We start from the raw sequence: 19271 nt of genomic DNA, 5'->3' as shown, positions 1-19271 counted from the left end.
CCCGCGGCCCCGGCCGGCGCCCCCGCCGCAGCCGTGCCCCCGGCCTACGCCCCCGCCGCCGCCGCCCCGCCCCCGGCGTGTGCTGAGAATGTCTGCCTCTGACTTTTCAATGTAGTTGCACACAAGTCATTCATTTTAAAGATCTCGCTACTTGTTTCTCCATTACCACTCGCATCCCACCTTATGCATGTTGATTTCAGGTTGATTATCTAAAAAGGATGATCCAGCAAGAAGCTATATTATTCAGTGAATGATTGGTAACCAAGGCATGTTGATTTTTTTTAATAATCTCCCTATTTTCTCTTTGCTTGATTAGAAGTAACGAAAGAACGGGTGGAGACAAACACAGTATTATGCTGTAACAATCAGAACTGAGAGGGCCTGGCGGACTGTCCGCCAGGCCTGGCGGACTGTCCGCCAGTACCCCTCAGTTCTGACTGACCGCTATTTCTTTGTGCTGTGCAGAGAGTGCTTGTTGTCTGTTACCTTTGGCTGTCATATGCAATTGATATTATTCTCGGCTATGTATTTAGAAAATAAGACATCTCTTTTTTTGTGCATTGATCCATAATGTATATGGATTTTATTTCCTTCTTGGCAGGACTTCGTTCCATCAGTTTCAACAACTAGCCATTGTATGTCCGGTTCAGTGTCAACTGAGGAATCGTGTTCGCCTGTACCGCCGCTCTCAGCTCGAAGGCCCAGTCCAACACAGGTTTGTTTTAGTTGAATTGAGGTGTTCCAAAGTTAATCGGTCCAGTTGGCTTGATTCATGGCGCGACTAAATCAAATATCCAACAAGTTTTTTGCATACAAATTTCCCAATGACTTATTGACTCATTCTTTCAGGTGAACACCCGGTCGAAAAGAAGCTCACCTGCAAGGGTTAAGGAAAACACCCAGTCGGAATCATGTGGAAGCTCACCTGCAAGGTTTAGTTGTCCTTATAATTTGTATACGAAATTATTTGCACATTTCCAAATAGTTCTGACGCAAGTTTTTTTTAATATTATTAAGTGGACCGATAGAGCTGGAGTATGAAATGTAAGTTTGTCTGCATCCTTATAATTATTTTTGAACAGGAAAGTCAAAAGTAAACTGGATTACAAATTGTAGGTTTCCAACTGATCCGATGGACACGCGAAAAAGAATCCTTCTTTCTTTGCATAACATAAAGTTTGCGGGTAGTAACGATCAGTGGAGAGCTACTGATCCTGATGTACTGGAAAAAGTTGCACGAACTCTACAAGTTGTGAGTTGCAACTTGAGTATCGATGATATAAAAGAACATGTTACTGCATTGGAAAATGATGTCAAACTCCATTTGGTAAGCATTGCAATCCATATCATAATCCGAAACTTAGCTTAATCTTAATACCCTTGTGTGTAATCCACAAGTTTTTTTTTTGGTTTATGCAGGCGGGTGAGCACTATATTTCAGAGCATTGGCTCACATATGCAGCAGTGTTTGACTACGTTACGCCTGACTATGTCGTCGAGACCCCGCCGCCAACTCTTGTAGACAATGATAATGTAGCCAATGAGCCTAATCCCAGAAAGAAGATGAAGATGAAGATGACATGCAACGCAGAGTCCACCAGCAGTGGCAAGTCAGATTCAAGCTTTGGTGAACGTTTTTCAAACCTGATGGAAGAAAAAGAATTTGCCGCACAACTCTTCATGGGTCGACTGAGTATGGAAAATTGTTGTGACAAAGCTATGAGGTGTGGTTTCAAAGGCAAAGAACTTCGTTCTGTTATAAATTTATGCAGGTTAAATTGGGAGCAGCGTCAGATATTCTTGAAACTTGAGGATTCTGAAGCAAGGGACTATGCCTTAGAAGCTATTTACGGGTTTGTCCCGCCGCCACCGCCTCCGCTGCCGCCGCCGACCCAGTGAGTTGTATGAACGTTTCCAAACTTGTATGGACTGTATATGTTCATTTATGCTGGCTCGGGACATTTGAACTTGTATGAACTTTGTATGAATTTGTATGGACTTGTATGAGTATTGTCATGTATGAAATGTGTGTAATGTGTATTGTCATATATATATATAAACTGCATGTGATGTCCGTTGTGATATTATACATATATATATATATATATATATGTATGTATATATATATTATTGGACTGGATACGAGAAAAAAATAGTCATAACTTTGTCACGTGAGCATCCAATTGGCAAGCAAGTTGCACAACACAACATCACACTCTCTATCCAGTCAATGAATAAATATTGTGATAATAAAGCCATAAATGGAGCAGCCCTTTACCCAAAAGCTCTCACGCACAGGAAGCATCTAGCTAACGCGACGTCGATGGAAAAACATGAGCATCTTGGTCGCTGCGGCAGTTCCTGCTGCCCGCGTGCGCGGGGTGCCTGGACGTCCATGGCTACTGAGGCTAAGAAATTTGGACTCCTCATTTGCTGATCAGCCAAAGCGATCACAATGGCTTAAAAAGTGATAACAATCGCTTAAATCTTGCTTGGATCTTGCTCCCTCGGCAAAGCTGGTGAATCTCTTGGGAAAGAACTTGAATCTTGCTTGGATCTTGCTCAAACCCAACCCTAGACTAAGGATTTGGAGTGGGGAAGCTAGGGTTTCACTTTGGGGATTTTTGGAGTGCTTAGAAGGTGCTTGAGGCTAAGCTTATGCAGTTTGGCAGGGTGGATTTCCCGTTGGGGTCGAAGGGATATATACAGAGCCTCACTAAAAACTAGTTTTTAAGTGTCCTGGCGGACTGTCCGCCAGGACTGGCGGACAGTCCGCCAGGACCACTCGGGTTTGCATTTTTCTGTTCAAGGCATGGGTTCCGGATTGGGTTTATTTGTGTTCTACCACACACTTTCCACATCCCCTTTGATAGTACGGTATACCTAGACTAAAGAAAATATAAAACAAAGAATTATCTTCGCTTGAACCACATTTCTTGAACTGGTACCGTTCTCCAATTTTAACGAATCGTCGGGTTTGCATTTTTCTGTTCAAGGCATGGGTTGGCTTCATTTCGTAATGAGCAAACCAAATAAAGTCAAAGCATCATGATGAGATAAAACCAAGATAATGTAATATCACATGATTTCACAAACATAGAAAAGCAATAAGATCACAACCATGCAAACATCATCCATAAAAAGAAATTAGAAATTACAAGCCAACTTAGTTCAAATAGGATACAAGCCAAGTCTCACATAGATCCAAAGTCGCACAACGACTCTAAAGGATGGAAAGATAAGAATGCTAGGAATGCTAGGATACAATCTTCTCCCCCTTTGGCATCAAACACCAAAAAGAGAAAAGACAAATGGAAGCCCGGAGCAGTAATCACTCATCATCCTCATCATCATCATCATCATCATCAGCACCTACATCATAATGCTCCCACGCAGCTGGAAAGTCCCTAGGAGGAGAAGGCGGAAACGAGGGCCAATCCGTCTCCTCAATGCCAAGGTGGCGCTCAATCCTGTTGATACTCTGCTGATTTGCCTGAGCGTGAGCACGAACTACATCGTTGGTGTTGCGGCATACTTTGAAGAGAGCTTTCAAGCCAGAAATAAAGGCATTGCCTTTCCTGCGAGGACGAGTCCTAGAAGAGGAAGGCATCGCCGAGGTGGAGGGCATATCCATAGTGGGCTGGGGTGGAGAGTGAGCTGATGGGGGAGACTCGCCCTCTGGTGGAAACTCTTGCTCCTTGGGAGGCTGTGGGCAGTATGGGGCATGGACCGCATCATATCCAAACTCCATTCCAGTCACGGCATTAATCATCCTTTGAATGTATGGAGCATAGATAACTGGATTACTGCCATGATGGAGCATGTACCTCAACTCCGTCCAGAAAAAGTGAAAGACACTAAAGGGCGGGTGATCAAAGTCCATAGCTAGAAGAAGGTTCTTGACCGTACCATGAATCTTGGTGCGATCACCCCTCTTGGGAGTCAAGGTCTCCCGGAATAGCCTGTTCATGATCTCCATATATGGACGTAGTCCATGAGTCGTCGCTATATCCGGATCCTCATCCCGATAGAGAGTCATAAGAGCTTCATCCGTTGGATTGATGTCATCGTGAATTTCCATCTCATCTAGAGTGTCATCAAGCTTAAGGATAGTAGCAAATTGCTTGTATGAAACCCAGAAGGCGCGCCCTTGAAGATTGAAGTGAATAAAGGAATTCTTGCCCTCACCTTCAAACCAAGCAGTGGAGCAAAATTGAGCAACCAACTCATTGTTCCAATCTTGATTGAGGGCCAAGAATTCATAGAGGTGTTTCCTCTCACATTCACGTATGACCAAGTCAAAGGTTGGATTATTTTTCTCACTCATTTCATCCCAATTGATGTACTTGGAGACGGTGATAGCATTCTTCTTCTCAATAAAGACGGATATGTACCAATCAGCTTGAAATTTGCTCCAAAACCTCCTATCCGTGATGTACTTCTCATAATCATAAGGATTTTCCTTTCTTTCCTTAAATGCAGCACCTCTTTGCTTTGTGGTGTAATCCACTCGCTTCACTCCAGGGTCACCGAAGTTGATCCTTGTGTACTCCGGTCTGTGCATGATGTACTTCCGGTAGGGTTGGAGTGGAGGGTACTCATCAAAGATAGGAACCTCCTCTTGAGGCACATCACCTTGTGGTTGAGCAGCTCTTTGGTAGCTACGCCTGGGTGCCGCATGGCTAGGACCGCCCATTTGCCCAGCTCGACTCATTGAAATTTTGGGCGTTGGCTTCCTTTTGCGCTTAGGTGGAGGAACGACTTCAATTTCATCGGAATCGGAGTTGGAGACGGGATCATGCAAGAACTTGGTCCTCCTCTCATGCACCATCTGTACATGTATAGGAAGTATACAGCTTGATTAGAAGTAATGAAAGAACGGGTGGATACAAACAAAGGATTATGCAGTAAAAATAAAGACTGAGAGGTCCTGGCGGACAGTCCGCCAGTACTGGCGGACTGTCCGCCAGGACCTCTCGGTTTTGAATGTTCCCGCGAAAACATGTGATGTCAAGAATTAATCCAATGGGGCTCAAACTTTGTAGGCACATTGTAGATGATAATGGAAGCCTAGACTTAAATTTTGAACAACAATGAGTGGATAGATTGGGAGATCGACTTGAATAAAGGTTTAGGTTATGAAATGAACATGAACATGTGAACTAAAGATTTAGCCATCCATTCTTCAAGATTTTCAAGGAATAGCATCCTCTACCTAGCAGGAAACAATAGCTAAAAGCATTTCTCAAGATATGCATCGAGTAGAGAGATCGATGGAGGATTGCATATACCTTGTTCTTGCCCTAGGATGAATGGAAGTGCTTCCAAAGGATTGGAAACGAGGGGAGAAGGTTCTTGCAGCCTGTGGAGGGGCTCCTTCGCCGTGGACCTTGCGGAGGAACCGAATCCTTGGCTCCACGGACAATGGGGGGCAATGGGGGGTGTTGTCCGTGGGGAAGGAAGAGAGAGTGAGAGGGGCTAGTTGTGTTATGTGGATGAAGAGAGATAGAGGAGCTTCATCCAAGAGGTGTAGAGGGTTTTGGACAGCCTCCCACGGACATAACACGATGGGCCCACGAAGAGATAGTTGGATGGAAGAAAAATGATAAGTTCTGCTGCCTGACCCCGAGAGGTCCTGGCGGACTGTCCGCCAGTACTGGCGGACAGTCCGCCAGGACCTCTCAGCCAGCCAAAAAAATATTTTATTTGCCGAGTGTCGGTCAGCTGACACTCGGCAAACACACCCTTTGCCGAGTGTTAAAAATGTAGCACTCGGCAAAGATAACGTCGTTTAGGGTTTAGGGTTTAGGGTATCTGTTTGCCGAGTGTATCTGTTTGCCGAGAGTCAGGCTCTCGGCAAATATAATGTTTGCCGAGTGGTATTTTTTGCCGAGAGCGACACTCGGCAAATAATATGTTTGCCGAGTGCCCGAAATCTAGCTCTCGGCAAACCTTTCCACCCTCGGCAAATCGGGCCTCTCCGGTAGTGGGCCTCGTCCAAGTTGTCCAGAAGATGCTCGATTACAGTTGGGTCGACCAGGAGTTCTTGCCCTCTAGCTCCCTGAACGGCACGCCTCTGCACCAGGCCGTGCTCGGCGGCCACCTCAGTAAGCAACATGAAAAATAATAATCCCTCCGTCTCGAACAATACGTCATTTTAATTTATAGGTATATAATTTTTGCTATACAACTATATATATATATATGTTATGCTTAGATAAATAATCTAATAAATACTGTATTTAAAAAAGTTAAAACGTATATAACTCTTTGAACTGAAGGAACGGAGGGAGTAATAAGTATGCTTACAACTTTTCTCGTTCATCATACGTCGGTTGTCATTGCACATGCATGTATGCTAATGCTACAGAGATCGTGGAGATCCTACTGGATAAGCGGCCTCATCTGATCGACCTGGCCGACTTCAACGGCGACAACGCCCTGCACCTCGCGGCGCAGAAGAACCACCGGCGCGTGGTGGAGATGCTGCTCAACAAGCGTGCAGAGCTGGCCTACAAAATAAACAGTAGGAGCGAGTCCCCCCTGCACATCGCCGTGCGCAACGGCTCGACGGACGCCATCAAGGCACTGCTCCGCCATTGCCCCGACGCGGCCGAGATGGCGAACGGGCAAGGCTGGAACGCCTTCCACGTCTCCGTCGCCAGCGGCAAGACGAGCGCGCTCAGTTGCCTGCTCCGCCATATCCATCCACCGGAGCTGCTCAACTATGCCGACAGCGATGGCGACACGCCTCTCCACCTCGCCGCCAATATGGGCCACGTCAGGTCCGCGCTGCTGCTGCTCAACGACCAGCGTGTCAACCCCTGCATCCGGGACCGCGGGGGCCACACGGCGCGCAGCCTCCTCGAGACCAAGCTTCTCACAGACGGCGAGCTCCACCCAGACGAGATGTACCTCCTGGAGCAGCTCGAGAAGCACGAGTCCAAAAGGTGCCGCAAGGACCAAGTGCCACCCGTCGTCATTTTGTCCTCCAGACGCAGGCCCCTCAACGATAAGGACTTCGACAAGGTCGTCGACGCCTACTTCATCGCCGCCACTCTCATCGCCACCGTCACCTTCGCCGCCACCTTCACCATGCCCGGAGGCTACGACCAGACCAGGGGCATCGCCCTTCATGGCCGAAACGCCGCGTTCATGACCTTCGTGGTCTCCAATACTGTCGCCATGTGCAGCTCCATCGTCGTCATCTTCTTGCTCATCTGGGCAAGGCAGGAGCCCGTCATGCTCAGGATCCACAACGTCATGTGGAGCCAAACGCTCACCATCGTCGCCTGCCTGGCGATGCTTGTCGCCCTCATGACTGCCGTCTATATCACCGTGGCGCCAACTGCTCCGTGGCCTGCCTACGCCGTCATAGCCATCGGCACTAGTAGTCCAGCCCTCTTCTTCTTCATATCCTGGTTAGGAAGGCGATCCTTGTACGCTGGAATGTAATTTATTACACGGCCCCTCCGACTAAAGCATCTAAGATGTTAATATATATATATAGAAATTCATTCTATACGCGCTTATAGCTACTCCTACATGTGTATCTCATGATGTAGGGTGTATCTGACCCGACAAAAGGTATGTACATGGTGTATGTGATCATACTAGACCATCTGTGATGGTATATACTTTAAGTATGTTAATACATGGAGTATATAAACATACTCATTTTTATATACTAATACTAATATATAATATACACACACTAGCAAATATGTCCGCGTTGCTACGGGAAGTCATATAAATATATTGATTAGCATATAAAAATATAATATTATATACCATGTGTACTCTATAATAACACGGTACGTGTCAGTTGAGGACTTTAGTATTATTCTATTTTACTCGCCAAACGCTAATTCTAAATAGTTTCAACGTACGGTTATTTGGATTCCGATTAGGGCTCCGATGAGGGACAAGAAAATATTGCCATTATAAAGGTTCTGAAATTTTCTTAATCATTCTATATTTCAAAAAATAATAAACATTGCACTATCGAACACAACACATTGAAATTTATTTTAGCATAATGGCCTTTTGTGCTGCCTTTCATGAATCTCTATGGGCATATGCATTTTTTTAACGAAGCTGCCGATTATATGCATCTTAGGACATTCAACCTGAGATTTCAATGTTTTATTCCTCATGTCAATAGCTTTTAGAAAAAAAAACATATATTTGAAAACAATCTGCAATTTATTTTGAAATTAAACCTGAGATTTATAATGTACTGATTCGAATTCGACTCCATAAGCAGTTTAAGAGAAGTCAAACTCAGAGGGGAATACGGCTCCGACAGTACAAGCAGCCTGCCCGCGGAGCCGGATTCAGTGAAGTTCCTTCAGCAAGTCACGGCGTGACTTGCGCCCCCATATTTTTTTCCTAGCAAGTCACAGCCTGCCCGCGGAGTCTTTGTTCTTGCTTATTTTCCTAGCAATATTTCTGTAGTGTTGTGTTTCCTATTTTTTTTGCTTCATAGCATAAGTGTCAAAGTTGCAAGGTGTATTTGACTTAAAAGATCTGTCTATATACTAACTTAATATTTGTTTAAGAATAAATAAATGGCACAATTCATTAGGTAGAGGGCTCATGCGAAGTAAAATCTTGACGACGCCTTACGACTGATGTTTTGCAAGCAGAAGCATTAACTTAAGAAAATAAAAAAAACTGTTGCTAGTTGGAACTAGTTATAACTGGAGAAACACATGCTACTTGTGTGCTATCTGCTCAATCTGTTTAATTAGTACTATGTGTCAAAGCAGCATGTTGTTCCTGTTCTATTTCTTTCTCCATTGAAATTATGTTACTCATGCTTACTCTTGTGACAGAAACATGATGCGCCTACTAAACATATGTAGGCAGACACCTTATCTAGGCAGACACTTTTTTTATACTGATGTTGCATTAACTTTTCCGTCTGTCATATCTTTTTTTCCCTTTTTGTTGTATGAGGCTTTGAGAAGATCTATTCATTTCTCTTAGTTTTCAACTGCCTTGCCGCTCATAAGTGTTTATTTGGCTCTTATACAGCTGGAACTTTATGCGGCTCAAGTGAGGCAAAAGAACAAGGGTCATCATTGAAAAAACTGCTGATCAACATCATGTGCCTGTGAGGTTGACTGTTCCGGTACGTAAAAGAAGCACAATCTTTTTGTAATTGCCTTCCCCCCCCCCCCCCCCTCTTATGTGTGTATTCAACTTTTTCTGGGAATAAATGTGGTCATTTTGGAAAGTAAGAATATCTCAATGGAAGACATTTTCTTCTTCATATCATTCTAAAAAAGATGATAAAGAACCCTGCATTCTTGTATGATATACAAAGTCTTTGATGCTTGGGACAGCAGGGAAGATTAGAAAATTGCTTGATAGTGGTAGAGATAGAGATAGTTCAAGCCAGGACTCATCCTTGATGGATATGTATTTAGTTGTGGGACAAAATCATGAAGGAAAGTGGATTCTATGAGAAAAAAGAAATGTAAATGGCAACTGAAACAATTATTCTATTTTGATCCTCATTGTTTAGTTTCAGGGGGAATGATCCTCAGCAGTTAATACAAGAAAAAAGTGGGACATCTAGCTCTGATGTTTAAATGTTTCTTCAGTCAAAATATTAGAATAACTGACAGCTTCTCAGAAATGGTTGTCCATGTGGTCTGACCGTTTTAAAATGGAAGTGAAACTATAATGTTTCTCAATTATTCTCCATTTTGGCCTATTGTACTACAGGTCTACAGCAAATGCCTGAAAATTAAATTGTGTATGCAGTTACCATAGCTCTTCCTTGCACAGTTACACACTTTAATGTGGTTAATATGTCAAAATTGTTGTGGACGCAGTTCGAGGGAAGGAATGAAGATGAAGTTAGAGCAACAATTTTGGAAACGTCGCGAATCCTACAAACATTGCCTTTTGCTCCCGCTCTTAACACTGCAGCAAAATGCCAGGGTTATACCTGCATTGTGCACAATCCTTTTGGCTTACACAGAGGCCATTAGCAAAAGAGTGGTTCTTTAGATGAGCTGACCAATGAGAAGTATAGTTCATTTTCCCTCATTATTCAGGTAAGCTCACTTTAAACAGTTCCAAGTTGTCTCTATTTGGTGGTATCCTCATGTGAGATTGATTTTTATTGATTATTAGAATTATTTGTTGATATCTAACATTCCTTTTTTGCGAATTGTGATTTATTTAGAGCAAGTCTTTTTTCAAGCTTTCAGAGATAACGGTTGCTTGTAGGAAAATTGGCTGTGGAAATACTTATGATATCGGTGCCTCTCTGTCAGATCCACCTCATATCTTTACATCCGGTAAGCTTCTTGCGCACCAACTTTATATATATTGCCATTCAGATGCATTTTCTTGAGGTACAAAAAGATGGAAACTTAGAAGGGAAAATCGCAAAAACCATCCCAATATGTCACTTGGAGTTTGAGACCCCCCCCCCCCCTCAACAACATACAATAAGCTGCTCTGTTGCAAACGCCCAACCCCCCTACTTAGCTTTGTTGCAAAAACCACTCCACCGCATACATACTTAGCCACTCGTTTCTGTTACAAAAGAGATGTACAAGTGCTGTGAAAATGTTACCTTTTGAATTGCATGCTTTTGTTAGCAAAGTAGAAAACCAAGGCAAGATGTTCTACTGAAAGGACTCCGCAATCGGTAGCCTTTTGCCTGAACCTCTCTCTTCAATACATTATATACCATGTTGTAAGTTGCACTTCCAGGCTGCTTTTCTTTCTTTTTTTTTCTTCTAAAACTCTCCTTATTATGTTATAGCTATAAACTGATCCTAAGAAAGACATTGAAAATCCACTGCTATGTCCAAAATATTGTTTGATTCTTTTCTCATCTGCATTTGACCTAATTTTGAATCACATAACAGATATGATTGGTGAATGCGATTAATACTCGTAGTCAATTAAATAGCAAAAGTGTGTTCAAGAAAAAAATTAAGTACGAAAAGCCAACTGAAAATCTGAAACATGCCACTGCCATTTTGATTCTGAATGGGCCTTGCTTTTAGTGGTGTGTTGCTCTTCTTTTGTTGTCACCTGAATCAATTATGTCTTGTTGGATTGGTTTTTAACAAATTGAGGTATCCATAAGCATATAATTGGAAATCGTGACTGGAAACTTTCCATTTTTAATACAGATAGGCATTTGTTTTCTATTTTCATGGAATGTTCAGGACATTCAGTCCGGTCAAGATGAACTGTTGGCCTCGTTTAAGTTATGTTTTTTGTTACTCATTCTGAGGTGTGAAAGCTGACATAGATTTCCATTTCTCGGTAACTTCACCCTGAGCGATGAGCAATACACATTTCCTCAGGTCTTCTGGTGGAAAGGATCGCACATTTTCACTTGCTGTTTGCATGCTATCAGTACCGGAGGAAGTGGCTTGTATATGATGGTGAGAGCTTTGAGCCAAGCATTTTAGCAGACACTCATGCTCAAAATTTGATCTTATGGTGTTATGCTAAATGCACTTTTTCATGCAGGGAATGGTAGGCTTGCCCTGGTTTGTTCAACACTACAAACTGTGAAGTCCAACCCGAGGGTCCTATTGTCCGACAACTCTTGAGGGAAGCAGACCATGAACTGTATAGATTCATGATGATAAAGATACAAAGGTTGTGTTCATATTGTAAGGGAGTTAGCTTGTTACCACGCGTGGGGCCGGGCGTATGCATAGATGGAGTGGAGAAATAACTCATGTACAGGATGATCAGATACAAGAAAAAAAAATCAGTCATTTGATACAAACATACAGATATGGTACAGAAGTGCAGGTCATGTTGTGTGCATGAATGCTTTCCCCTTTTATTTCTTTTCTTTTCACATTATATCTGTCCGTTCAGGCGTGTTCGCCAATGTATATTTTGTATGTATATGTATGCATGTATCTGTGTGTGCACGGAGAGGGAAAAAAAATAAAAAAAGAACTCTGGCGTATTCCAAGCTTGCCTGACTCCCATGAAAAACTGTTTGAGAAGAAAGATGCTAATTCTTTTTGTAGTAAATTGAACCTACAGGTATTTTACTCTTCGCATTAACAATACTTATCTTTTTAAAAAACAGTAGTCAACCAAAGATAAATTTACAAAATTTCTTCGGAACCCCACTTGTCAGAGAAGCAGACCCAACTTCTTTGGGGCTTTGTCAGAACTCAGAACCCAGAGAAGCGGTTGGCACCCGTGGCCGTGGAGGGTGAGGCGCACCGCGCTCTTCTTCCCCAGCGGAGGAGCCCCGCCTCCACGCCTCCGGCCGGCGGCCATGGACTCCAGGAAAGCAACCTCAGGTGATCCTAATCGGCACGCGCCTCTTCCTGATCGCGTCAGTAAGGGGGTTAAGCCGTCTCGGTCGCTGGCGGCGGTGGCGAAGACAAGGTGTCCGACGGGAATGCGCCACGGCTTCAGAAGCACCAAGTTCCGACGAGGCGCAGCGCCGGGCGTGGGCTGACCTCCTGTCGGACATCCTCGGCGTCGTGGCGAGCCGCCTCCCCCTCGTCGAGGACCGCGCCAGGCTGCGGTCCGTCTGCCGCTCCTGGCGCGCCTCCACCGCCGGCTGCCGCCGCCGCTTCCCCTGCTCGTCCTGTCAGACTTCTCGCTCGCCAGCTTCTGCGCGGAAGGGGCCCTGATGGGCGTGCGCCGCCGCCTCCCGCTTCCAGATAGGGAGACGGAGGCGGCTGGCAGCGTCCGCTGCGTCGGTGATCAAGAGTGAAGCTAAGCTTGCTCTCTGGAGGTCTGGGATGAAGTCGTGGTGCGTGTGTGATAGTGGCTGCATCACTAAGTTCATCGATATCATCTTCTGCCAGGAGGAGCTCTACATGCTCAGTATCAGCGAATCTACTGCAAACCTTTTTGCCTTTGAGATCTCAGATGATGACGATTGCCTGATGGTTTCTCGTGTTGAGTGTCGTGAAATTGAATGGCCTGTGGTCATGGATAGCTACCGTGAGATGTGGAGCATAGTAGAGTGGCGTGGGAAACTATTAATAGTTGCAACATGCTCTCATGATGCAGAATTTTGGCAGCAAATTACTGATGTTAGAGTATTTGAGGCGGATTTGAGCACAAACCCTGTCAGACTCACTGAGATTGAGAGCTTGGACGGTGACTGCATCTGCCTCAGCCCATGCAGCAGCAAGTCGTTTCGTTCCTGTGACTATGATGGAGTTCAAGATGACCTTATCTATTTCATTGATGGTTATATCTACCCTGATAAAAATGCCTGCTCTTTCGGTAGATTTGTGTACAGCATGAAAGATGGTACCATGGCTCCGGTTGCAGCAGACATACCGGAACACAAACTTCGGGCACCAGATGGCAGACTGATGAATCCAACATGGTTATTTCCTCCTGAATGAAATGCTGCAGATCAACTCTTGTTGCAATGAGTCTTAATGGCCGAAGCACACTGATGTTGATTGGGGTCAGGTGCCATAGTGGTTTTTACTTCTAAGAAACTGAAACAAGTGTGCTGTTTTTCTACGTCCGACTCCAGTTATTGTTTTTAGGAGCAAACTTAATTTGTTTTCAAGTTCCTTTGTGGATTTTTAATGGTTTCGCACTTGGGCGGAGTCTTTAGTTCCAATTATATGAACAATGGTTTTCAGATTTCCGGGACACTACTTTTAGAGTTTTTTTCTTTCCAGGATACTATTTATGTCGATTTCTATTGCAATTCATGGTTGCTGTGTTCTTGGTGTTTGGGCCTGAAGCCCTGGACTATGGTATATTGGTGTCATTGTTTAGGAATAAGGAAGTGCGTGGCTGAGGTTGCACGCTGCTGACAGTGTTAAGGGCGTGTTTGGATGTGCTAAAACATGGGTGCTAAAGTTTAACCCTAGATGTGCTAATGGGGCTAAACATGGGCTAATGAGAGCTAATCAAGGGCCAATGGGCTCTAACGGCCAATTAGCCATCATCTGATGTAATTAGATCAGCAATTAGCCTATATTTAGTCCTATTATTTGGCATGTAAACAAGTGGGCTAAAATTTAGTCTCTTGGATCCAAACACCCTTTAGGGTCCGTTCGGTTTTCCTGGAATGGCCCGTTCCGGGTGCCTTTCCGGCTGGATCCATCCGGCCTGGTTCGAAATCGGTCCTAGCCTGACATTGTTGTTCGGTTTGGGCTGGCCCGGAAGGAAAAGAGGTCTGGAACGGCCATTCCTCCCCTCCCATAGCCCGGATCAGAGCCTCCTCTCTCACCCTCCGGATCCCATCCTGGAGCTCTCGCGTGCGACGCCTGGGGGCGGGGCGACGGCGCGGCGCGGCACAAGGGGAGGCGATGGCGACCGCTCCTGTCCATCGTCCACGCTCTCCGTCGCCTTCTCGCCGGTAACGCATCGCCGTCCCTCATCTTTCTTGCCCTCTTCTCTCCCCGGTGCTAGGGTTCTTGCGCGGATCTTGTTCTGCTGGCCGCGGAGACGGCGGTGGCGCTGTCGCTGCTGTTCCGCACGCCCGCGCGCCGCCTGGCGCTGCTCGCCCTCGACCATGCCAGGATCCGCGAGATCCGCGAGATCGTAGGAGGTGGAAGCAAGCCACGGCCATGGCTACAATTCTCGGAGGCCGCGCCATCTTGTGCGGAGAAATTGGAAAGGGCAGAGGACGAGAGGCGCTGGGACAGCGGGAACGAAGTGGAACCCGTGGCCCCCCGCCGCTGGGCGCCGGCCTCCCCATTCCAAGGGTCATAATTGACCAGCAGTAGATTACTACTTACAAGGGCTGGACACTCATAGTCAATTCCAGCAGCCTGGATTCTTTTGCGTCTCTTCTCATCTCGTTTTACAATTCCTTCAACCCATCTTTTTGTGTTCTTCTACTGATTTATCCTGGTAATGACAGATATTTAGTCAACAACATAATATCTTTATTGCAATTGTAGTTAGCAACAGATTACCTTGTTGTGCATCTTCCATTCAATTGCTACCCGATCAATTGGTATAAATCCCCGCCGCACTCCTTTCCAACAGATATTTAAGTTGCAGCTCCCTGGACCCCAAATACATTAATCCCATCGGATACAAATGCATCACCAAATCAATTATAAGTCACACATGTTCTACTCTTATTTCAGCAAATACATGTGCTTATTGAAAAGGTACAAGTCTTGCTATACCAATGGCGGATCAGTGCATTTCTGTTCATAGCCATTAATTTTCACATCAGATGCATATGTGCTTATTTAATTCCAGACTTCTTGAATTATCAATGATACTTTCTTTTCTTCTAAAATAAGTGAAAGCAAACATAATTAAGAATACTTACCAGCATGCTTAGCTGTCCTTTTTGCTTGACAAATACTTTTTATTGTTACTTGTAGATCCCTCCAGCACCGGTTCGTGTTGGAGAAGGTGAAGCTCCCCCTTCTTGGGATCCGGTACAAACTCCAAAATGTACTCCATCTTTTACCAACATGCTTAGTCTGTTCTGTTCTGTTTTAAAATTCTTTTACCAGCCAAATTTCTATGTGTCCATGTTGAATAATGAGTTTATGCTTAGTATCCCATCGATAAATTTACATGCTCTAGTTCTACAATAAGTATGTGACATAATAAATTTACATGTTTTAGTTCTACAATGAGTATCTCATTGTGAGATCGCATTAGAAAGAGGAAGGAGGAAGAAAATGATGACATGATGCTGTTTCTTTTCCCTGCCTTATATCTCATGGGTTCTACTAGAGGTGGAGGAGAAAAAAAGAAACGTCATACATTAGAAGAGACAGGCAAGGTTAAGGTTCGTCGACTCCTCGCGGGACATGTCAAGAACTGCCAAGTTACATTTAGGATGGAACCCCATATCTTCAGAGAGGTGGCGACTTATCTTAGAAGTAGAAGGCTTGTCGTTGATACAAGAATCACGGTGGAGGAGAAGTTGGGTTTCTTCTTATACATGCTAAGTCACAGCGCCTCATATGAGGATCTCCAAGTATTCTTTGGACACAGCAACGACACCTTCCACCATCACATCAACCACTTTTTTAAGTGGTCATTCCCACACTCGCTCGCCGTTTCCTTCAGCCTCCTGATCCTCATCAAGTGCAGCCGAAAATCCAAGGCAATCCTAGATTCTATCCTTTCTTCACGAATTGTCTCGGTGCCATTGATGGAACCCACATTCCTATTTCCATATCTCCTGAGAAACATTCTCCTTTTAGAAATCGGAAGGGAACACTAAGCATAAACGTGATGGTGGCATGTGATTTTGATCTCAACATCACTTTTGTTTCTAGTGGATGGGAGGGATCGGCTACAGATTCCAGAGTGCTAAGGTCAACTATGAGCAAGGGCTTCCAGGTATCTCCAGAAAAATTCTATCTGGTTGATGGAGGATATGCAAATACTACATCTTTCCTTGCTCCATACCGAGGAGTTCGATACAATTTGAAAGAATTTGGGGCTGGACATTGAAGACCACAGAACCCAAAGGAGCTTTTCAACCACCGCCACGCACTACTTAGGAACCATGTGGAGAGGGCTTTGGGGGTGCTTAAGAAGCGCTTCCCCGTTCTCAAAGTTGCCACATTCCACATGCTGGAAAATCAAGTAAAGATACATATAGCTGCTGCCATCTTCCACAATCTAATCCGATTACTTCGTGGAGATGAGGAATGGTTAAATCATCAGCTGGATAATATCTATCCATCAAACTTTGTTGCTCTACCAAATGGTGATCAAATAAGTGACCCAGGAACTACACAAGGCAATGCTTTAAGAGATACCATCACCCAAGAAATGTGGGCTCAGTACCAACAATATTTAAATTAGTCTTTGAATAGGTTGTAATAAGTTAATAGTCTTGTATCATGTAAATTAGTCTTTTCATGGTTATAATAATTTAATAAGCTTGTATCATGAATAAGTTGTTGAATAAGCTTTTTCTTTACAAAGCTATGGTTAGAAAAGGCTCCCCAAGGTTCAATATGAGCAGTTCACCAAAACTGCATAGGTACATGCCTACAACAAGTGCTAGTAAAAAGAAGCCTTCTCCTAAATGCAATGGGGCAAAAAAGAGTGGAGGTTCTCCAAGAGGTATGGTGTTTAATGTTTCTTCATGCTTTCTTGTAAGTTTTCTATTATTGATGCTATGAAATTTCTACTATTGATACCTGACTATTGTTTTATATAGTGAAACAAAGAGCGGATTGGAATCCAGCCCTAGAGAGGTCTCTTGTTGACATTCTCCATGAGTATAAAGATAGTGGCTATAGAGGTGACAATGGATGGAACTCTGAAGGGTGGAATAAGATGGTCAAGGAGTTCCATCTGAGGAACAAGTATGTTTCCTACACAAAGGCTCAGATTCAGGAGAAAGAAGGTCAGTTGAAGAGAGACTACAAGATGCTCAAAGCAGCAAAGCAACAGAGCGGGTCGAGCTGGAACGAGAAAAGGAACATGGTTGAAGGACCACCAGCTATGTGGACAAATCTTATGGTGGTGAGTTGATTTCTTGAAGTTGAATTCTTTTATCAATGTGGATAACCTCATAGTGATGACCTCGTATTTGATCAATATTTTCTTTAGTTGTGCATACATTCCCTAAAATTAAGAAGTTTAACAATAACAAGACAACCTTTCCACTGTTTGATGCTTTGGGAGAGCTTTATGATGGTAAGTTCTGCTGCCATAATAGATGTCTTGTGACCTGTTTGCTGTGATGACCTCATATTTTGTTGTTATTGTGTAGGGCACTTGGCTGAGGGGATTTACAATGTCACTTCTCTTGAGACACCGCAAGAGGAAAACCCCCTGAGCAACTTCAGGATGCTGAAGATGAGCCACAAGGCTTTGATGACAATGTGGTTTATGAGGTAAATGATGAAGGTGGTGATGGCACTGAAAAGAATGAAGAGGGGCTTCAAGAAATGGCTGATACTCTGTCACGAGATGAAAAAAATGATGCTCCAGCTATTGAAAGAAGTGGACAACAAAGACCTGCTGCATCAAGAAACAAACAAGAAAAGGAACTAACGAGACCTAGGAAGAATGAAAATATAGTAGGCATGATGGGGCATACCTAGAAATGAGGACCAAGCAAGCTGAAGCTGAAGCTGCAGATCGTGCAAAAGAAATGGAGGAAAGAGAAAGGGAGACAAGAGAAAGGGAGGCAAGAGAAAAGGATGCTGCTTAAGCTTCTGATTGCTCGATCAGAAGATGCATCTCAGTTCTGAACACAATGGAAGTGACAAAAGAAAAAAGGCAAAATCATATGCAATCTTCATCAAGAGCAAAGAAAATAGAGAGGTTTTCATATGTGCTTGTGAAGTAGATCAAGAATCGGCCTTGATTTGGCTCAGAAGTGAGATGGCTTAGCAGGTATGTATGATATTGCAGCCCAAACTCTGAAACACTACATTGACTAGCCACCATTGTTCTTGTAAGTCAAAATTGATTGCTGGCACAAGCAAATGCGAAATGTGGTTGATTACTATTCTGTTACAATTCTGCCTAGAAGTGTATATATTGCAGATTTGTTGATTTGGTTGACCTAGGATCTCTTGAACTGTGTGGACCTAATTTTGTTCAGTTCTTTGTGGAACCTAGTTTAAATGATGATATATTTCTAGAAGCCATAGGTTTGCAACATTGTTTGCCTGTAAGAGATTATGAAGTTGTGTGCAGATTAGGCACCAAGGTTGGTGTGTTTAGTGTTATGTGCAGAAAAATGTATTTCCAGTTGAAAAAAAAACTTTCATTTGTGTGCAGTTTATCTTTGTTAGATGCTGGTACTAATCTTGAGCATCTTATCTTTGTTAGATGTTGGTACTAATCTTGAGCATCAGTGGTTGTAGCTTGTAGTGATTTGTTGCTTGCATGTCTGATGAGGGTTATTAGGGTACCAGCCGAAGGACATTGCTGATTTCTCCCGTTCACAGTTCCAAAGTATTTTTAGTAATATGTTTTGGACTTCAGGTTCTTTGCTTTCCATAAGAAAGGGGTGCTATTCTATGGCTGTTTATATGTTGTATCTTCTGATCGTGACATTTCCTGGCAGTTGAGGATTCCAGTGATGGTGTATCAGCGGCAGCAGCAAACTTTCAGAGTTTAAGCCTACCACATGATGATGATGAGTTAGTTGCAAAAAAGGTCGTCGAAGAACCTGTGCTGTGAAAACAAGAGTGGGTCATTACATTGATGTACTCTTATTTATCACCATTTGATGATGATGTTGCACTTAAGAATGTGCCATGATGAGGCGGCAGCACGAGGTGTCATTGCATGTCAAAAACAGTTTCCCTATAAGAACTTGCTAC

At 43.8% G+C, this 19271-nt stretch overlaps 2 protein-coding genes and 1 pseudogene across 2 annotated transcripts; 2 read left to right on the top strand and 1 right to left on the bottom strand.

The window, feature by feature from the left end:
• Positions 1–2958: 2958 nt before the first annotated feature.
• On the bottom strand, positions 2959–5676 carry LOC112902206. The gene is made up of 2 exons (XM_025971147.1): positions 5292–5676; positions 2959–4831 (listed from the first exon to the last, which is right to left on the bottom strand). The coding sequence occupies exon 2, from the start codon at positions 4829–4831 to the stop codon at positions 3332–3334; it is 1500 nt and encodes a 499-aa protein (XP_025826932.1). The 5' UTR covers positions 5292–5676; the 3' UTR covers positions 2959–3331.
• Positions 5677–6007: 331 nt separating this feature from the next.
• LOC112902207 (ankyrin repeat-containing protein ITN1-like) lies at positions 6008–7524 on the top strand. The gene is made up of 2 exons (XM_025971148.1): positions 6008–6107; positions 6371–7524. The coding sequence occupies exons 1-2, from the start codon at positions 6014–6016 to the stop codon at positions 7453–7455; spliced, it is 1179 nt and encodes a 392-aa protein (XP_025826933.1). The 5' UTR covers positions 6008–6013; the 3' UTR covers positions 7456–7524.
• Positions 7525–14303: 6779 nt separating this feature from the next.
• LOC112872309 lies at positions 14304–19128 on the top strand (annotated as a pseudogene).
• Positions 19129–19271: the final 143 nt, after the last annotated feature.

This window comes from Panicum hallii, chromosome 8 (assembly GCF_002211085.1).
Source record: "Panicum hallii strain FIL2 chromosome 8, PHallii_v3.1, whole genome shotgun sequence".
Taxonomy (NCBI): Eukaryota; Viridiplantae; Streptophyta; class Magnoliopsida; order Poales; family Poaceae; genus Panicum; species Panicum hallii.
The sequence above is the reverse complement of the archived record's forward strand: the minus strand, read 5'-3'. Positions and strand labels throughout refer to the sequence as shown.

Coding starts and splice junctions, on each gene's coding strand:
- LOC112902206 (XM_025971147.1), bottom strand. CDS start 4,831: ATGGTGCATGAGAGGAGGACCAAGTTCTTGCATGATCCCGTCTCCAAC.
- LOC112902207 (XM_025971148.1), top strand. CDS start 6,014: ATGCTCGATTACAGTTGGGTCGACCAGGAGTTCTTGCCCTCTAGCTCC. Junction 6,108..6,370: donor CGTGCTCGGCGGCCACCTCA/GTAAGCAACATG, acceptor CTAATGCTACAG/AGATCGTGGAGATCCTACTG.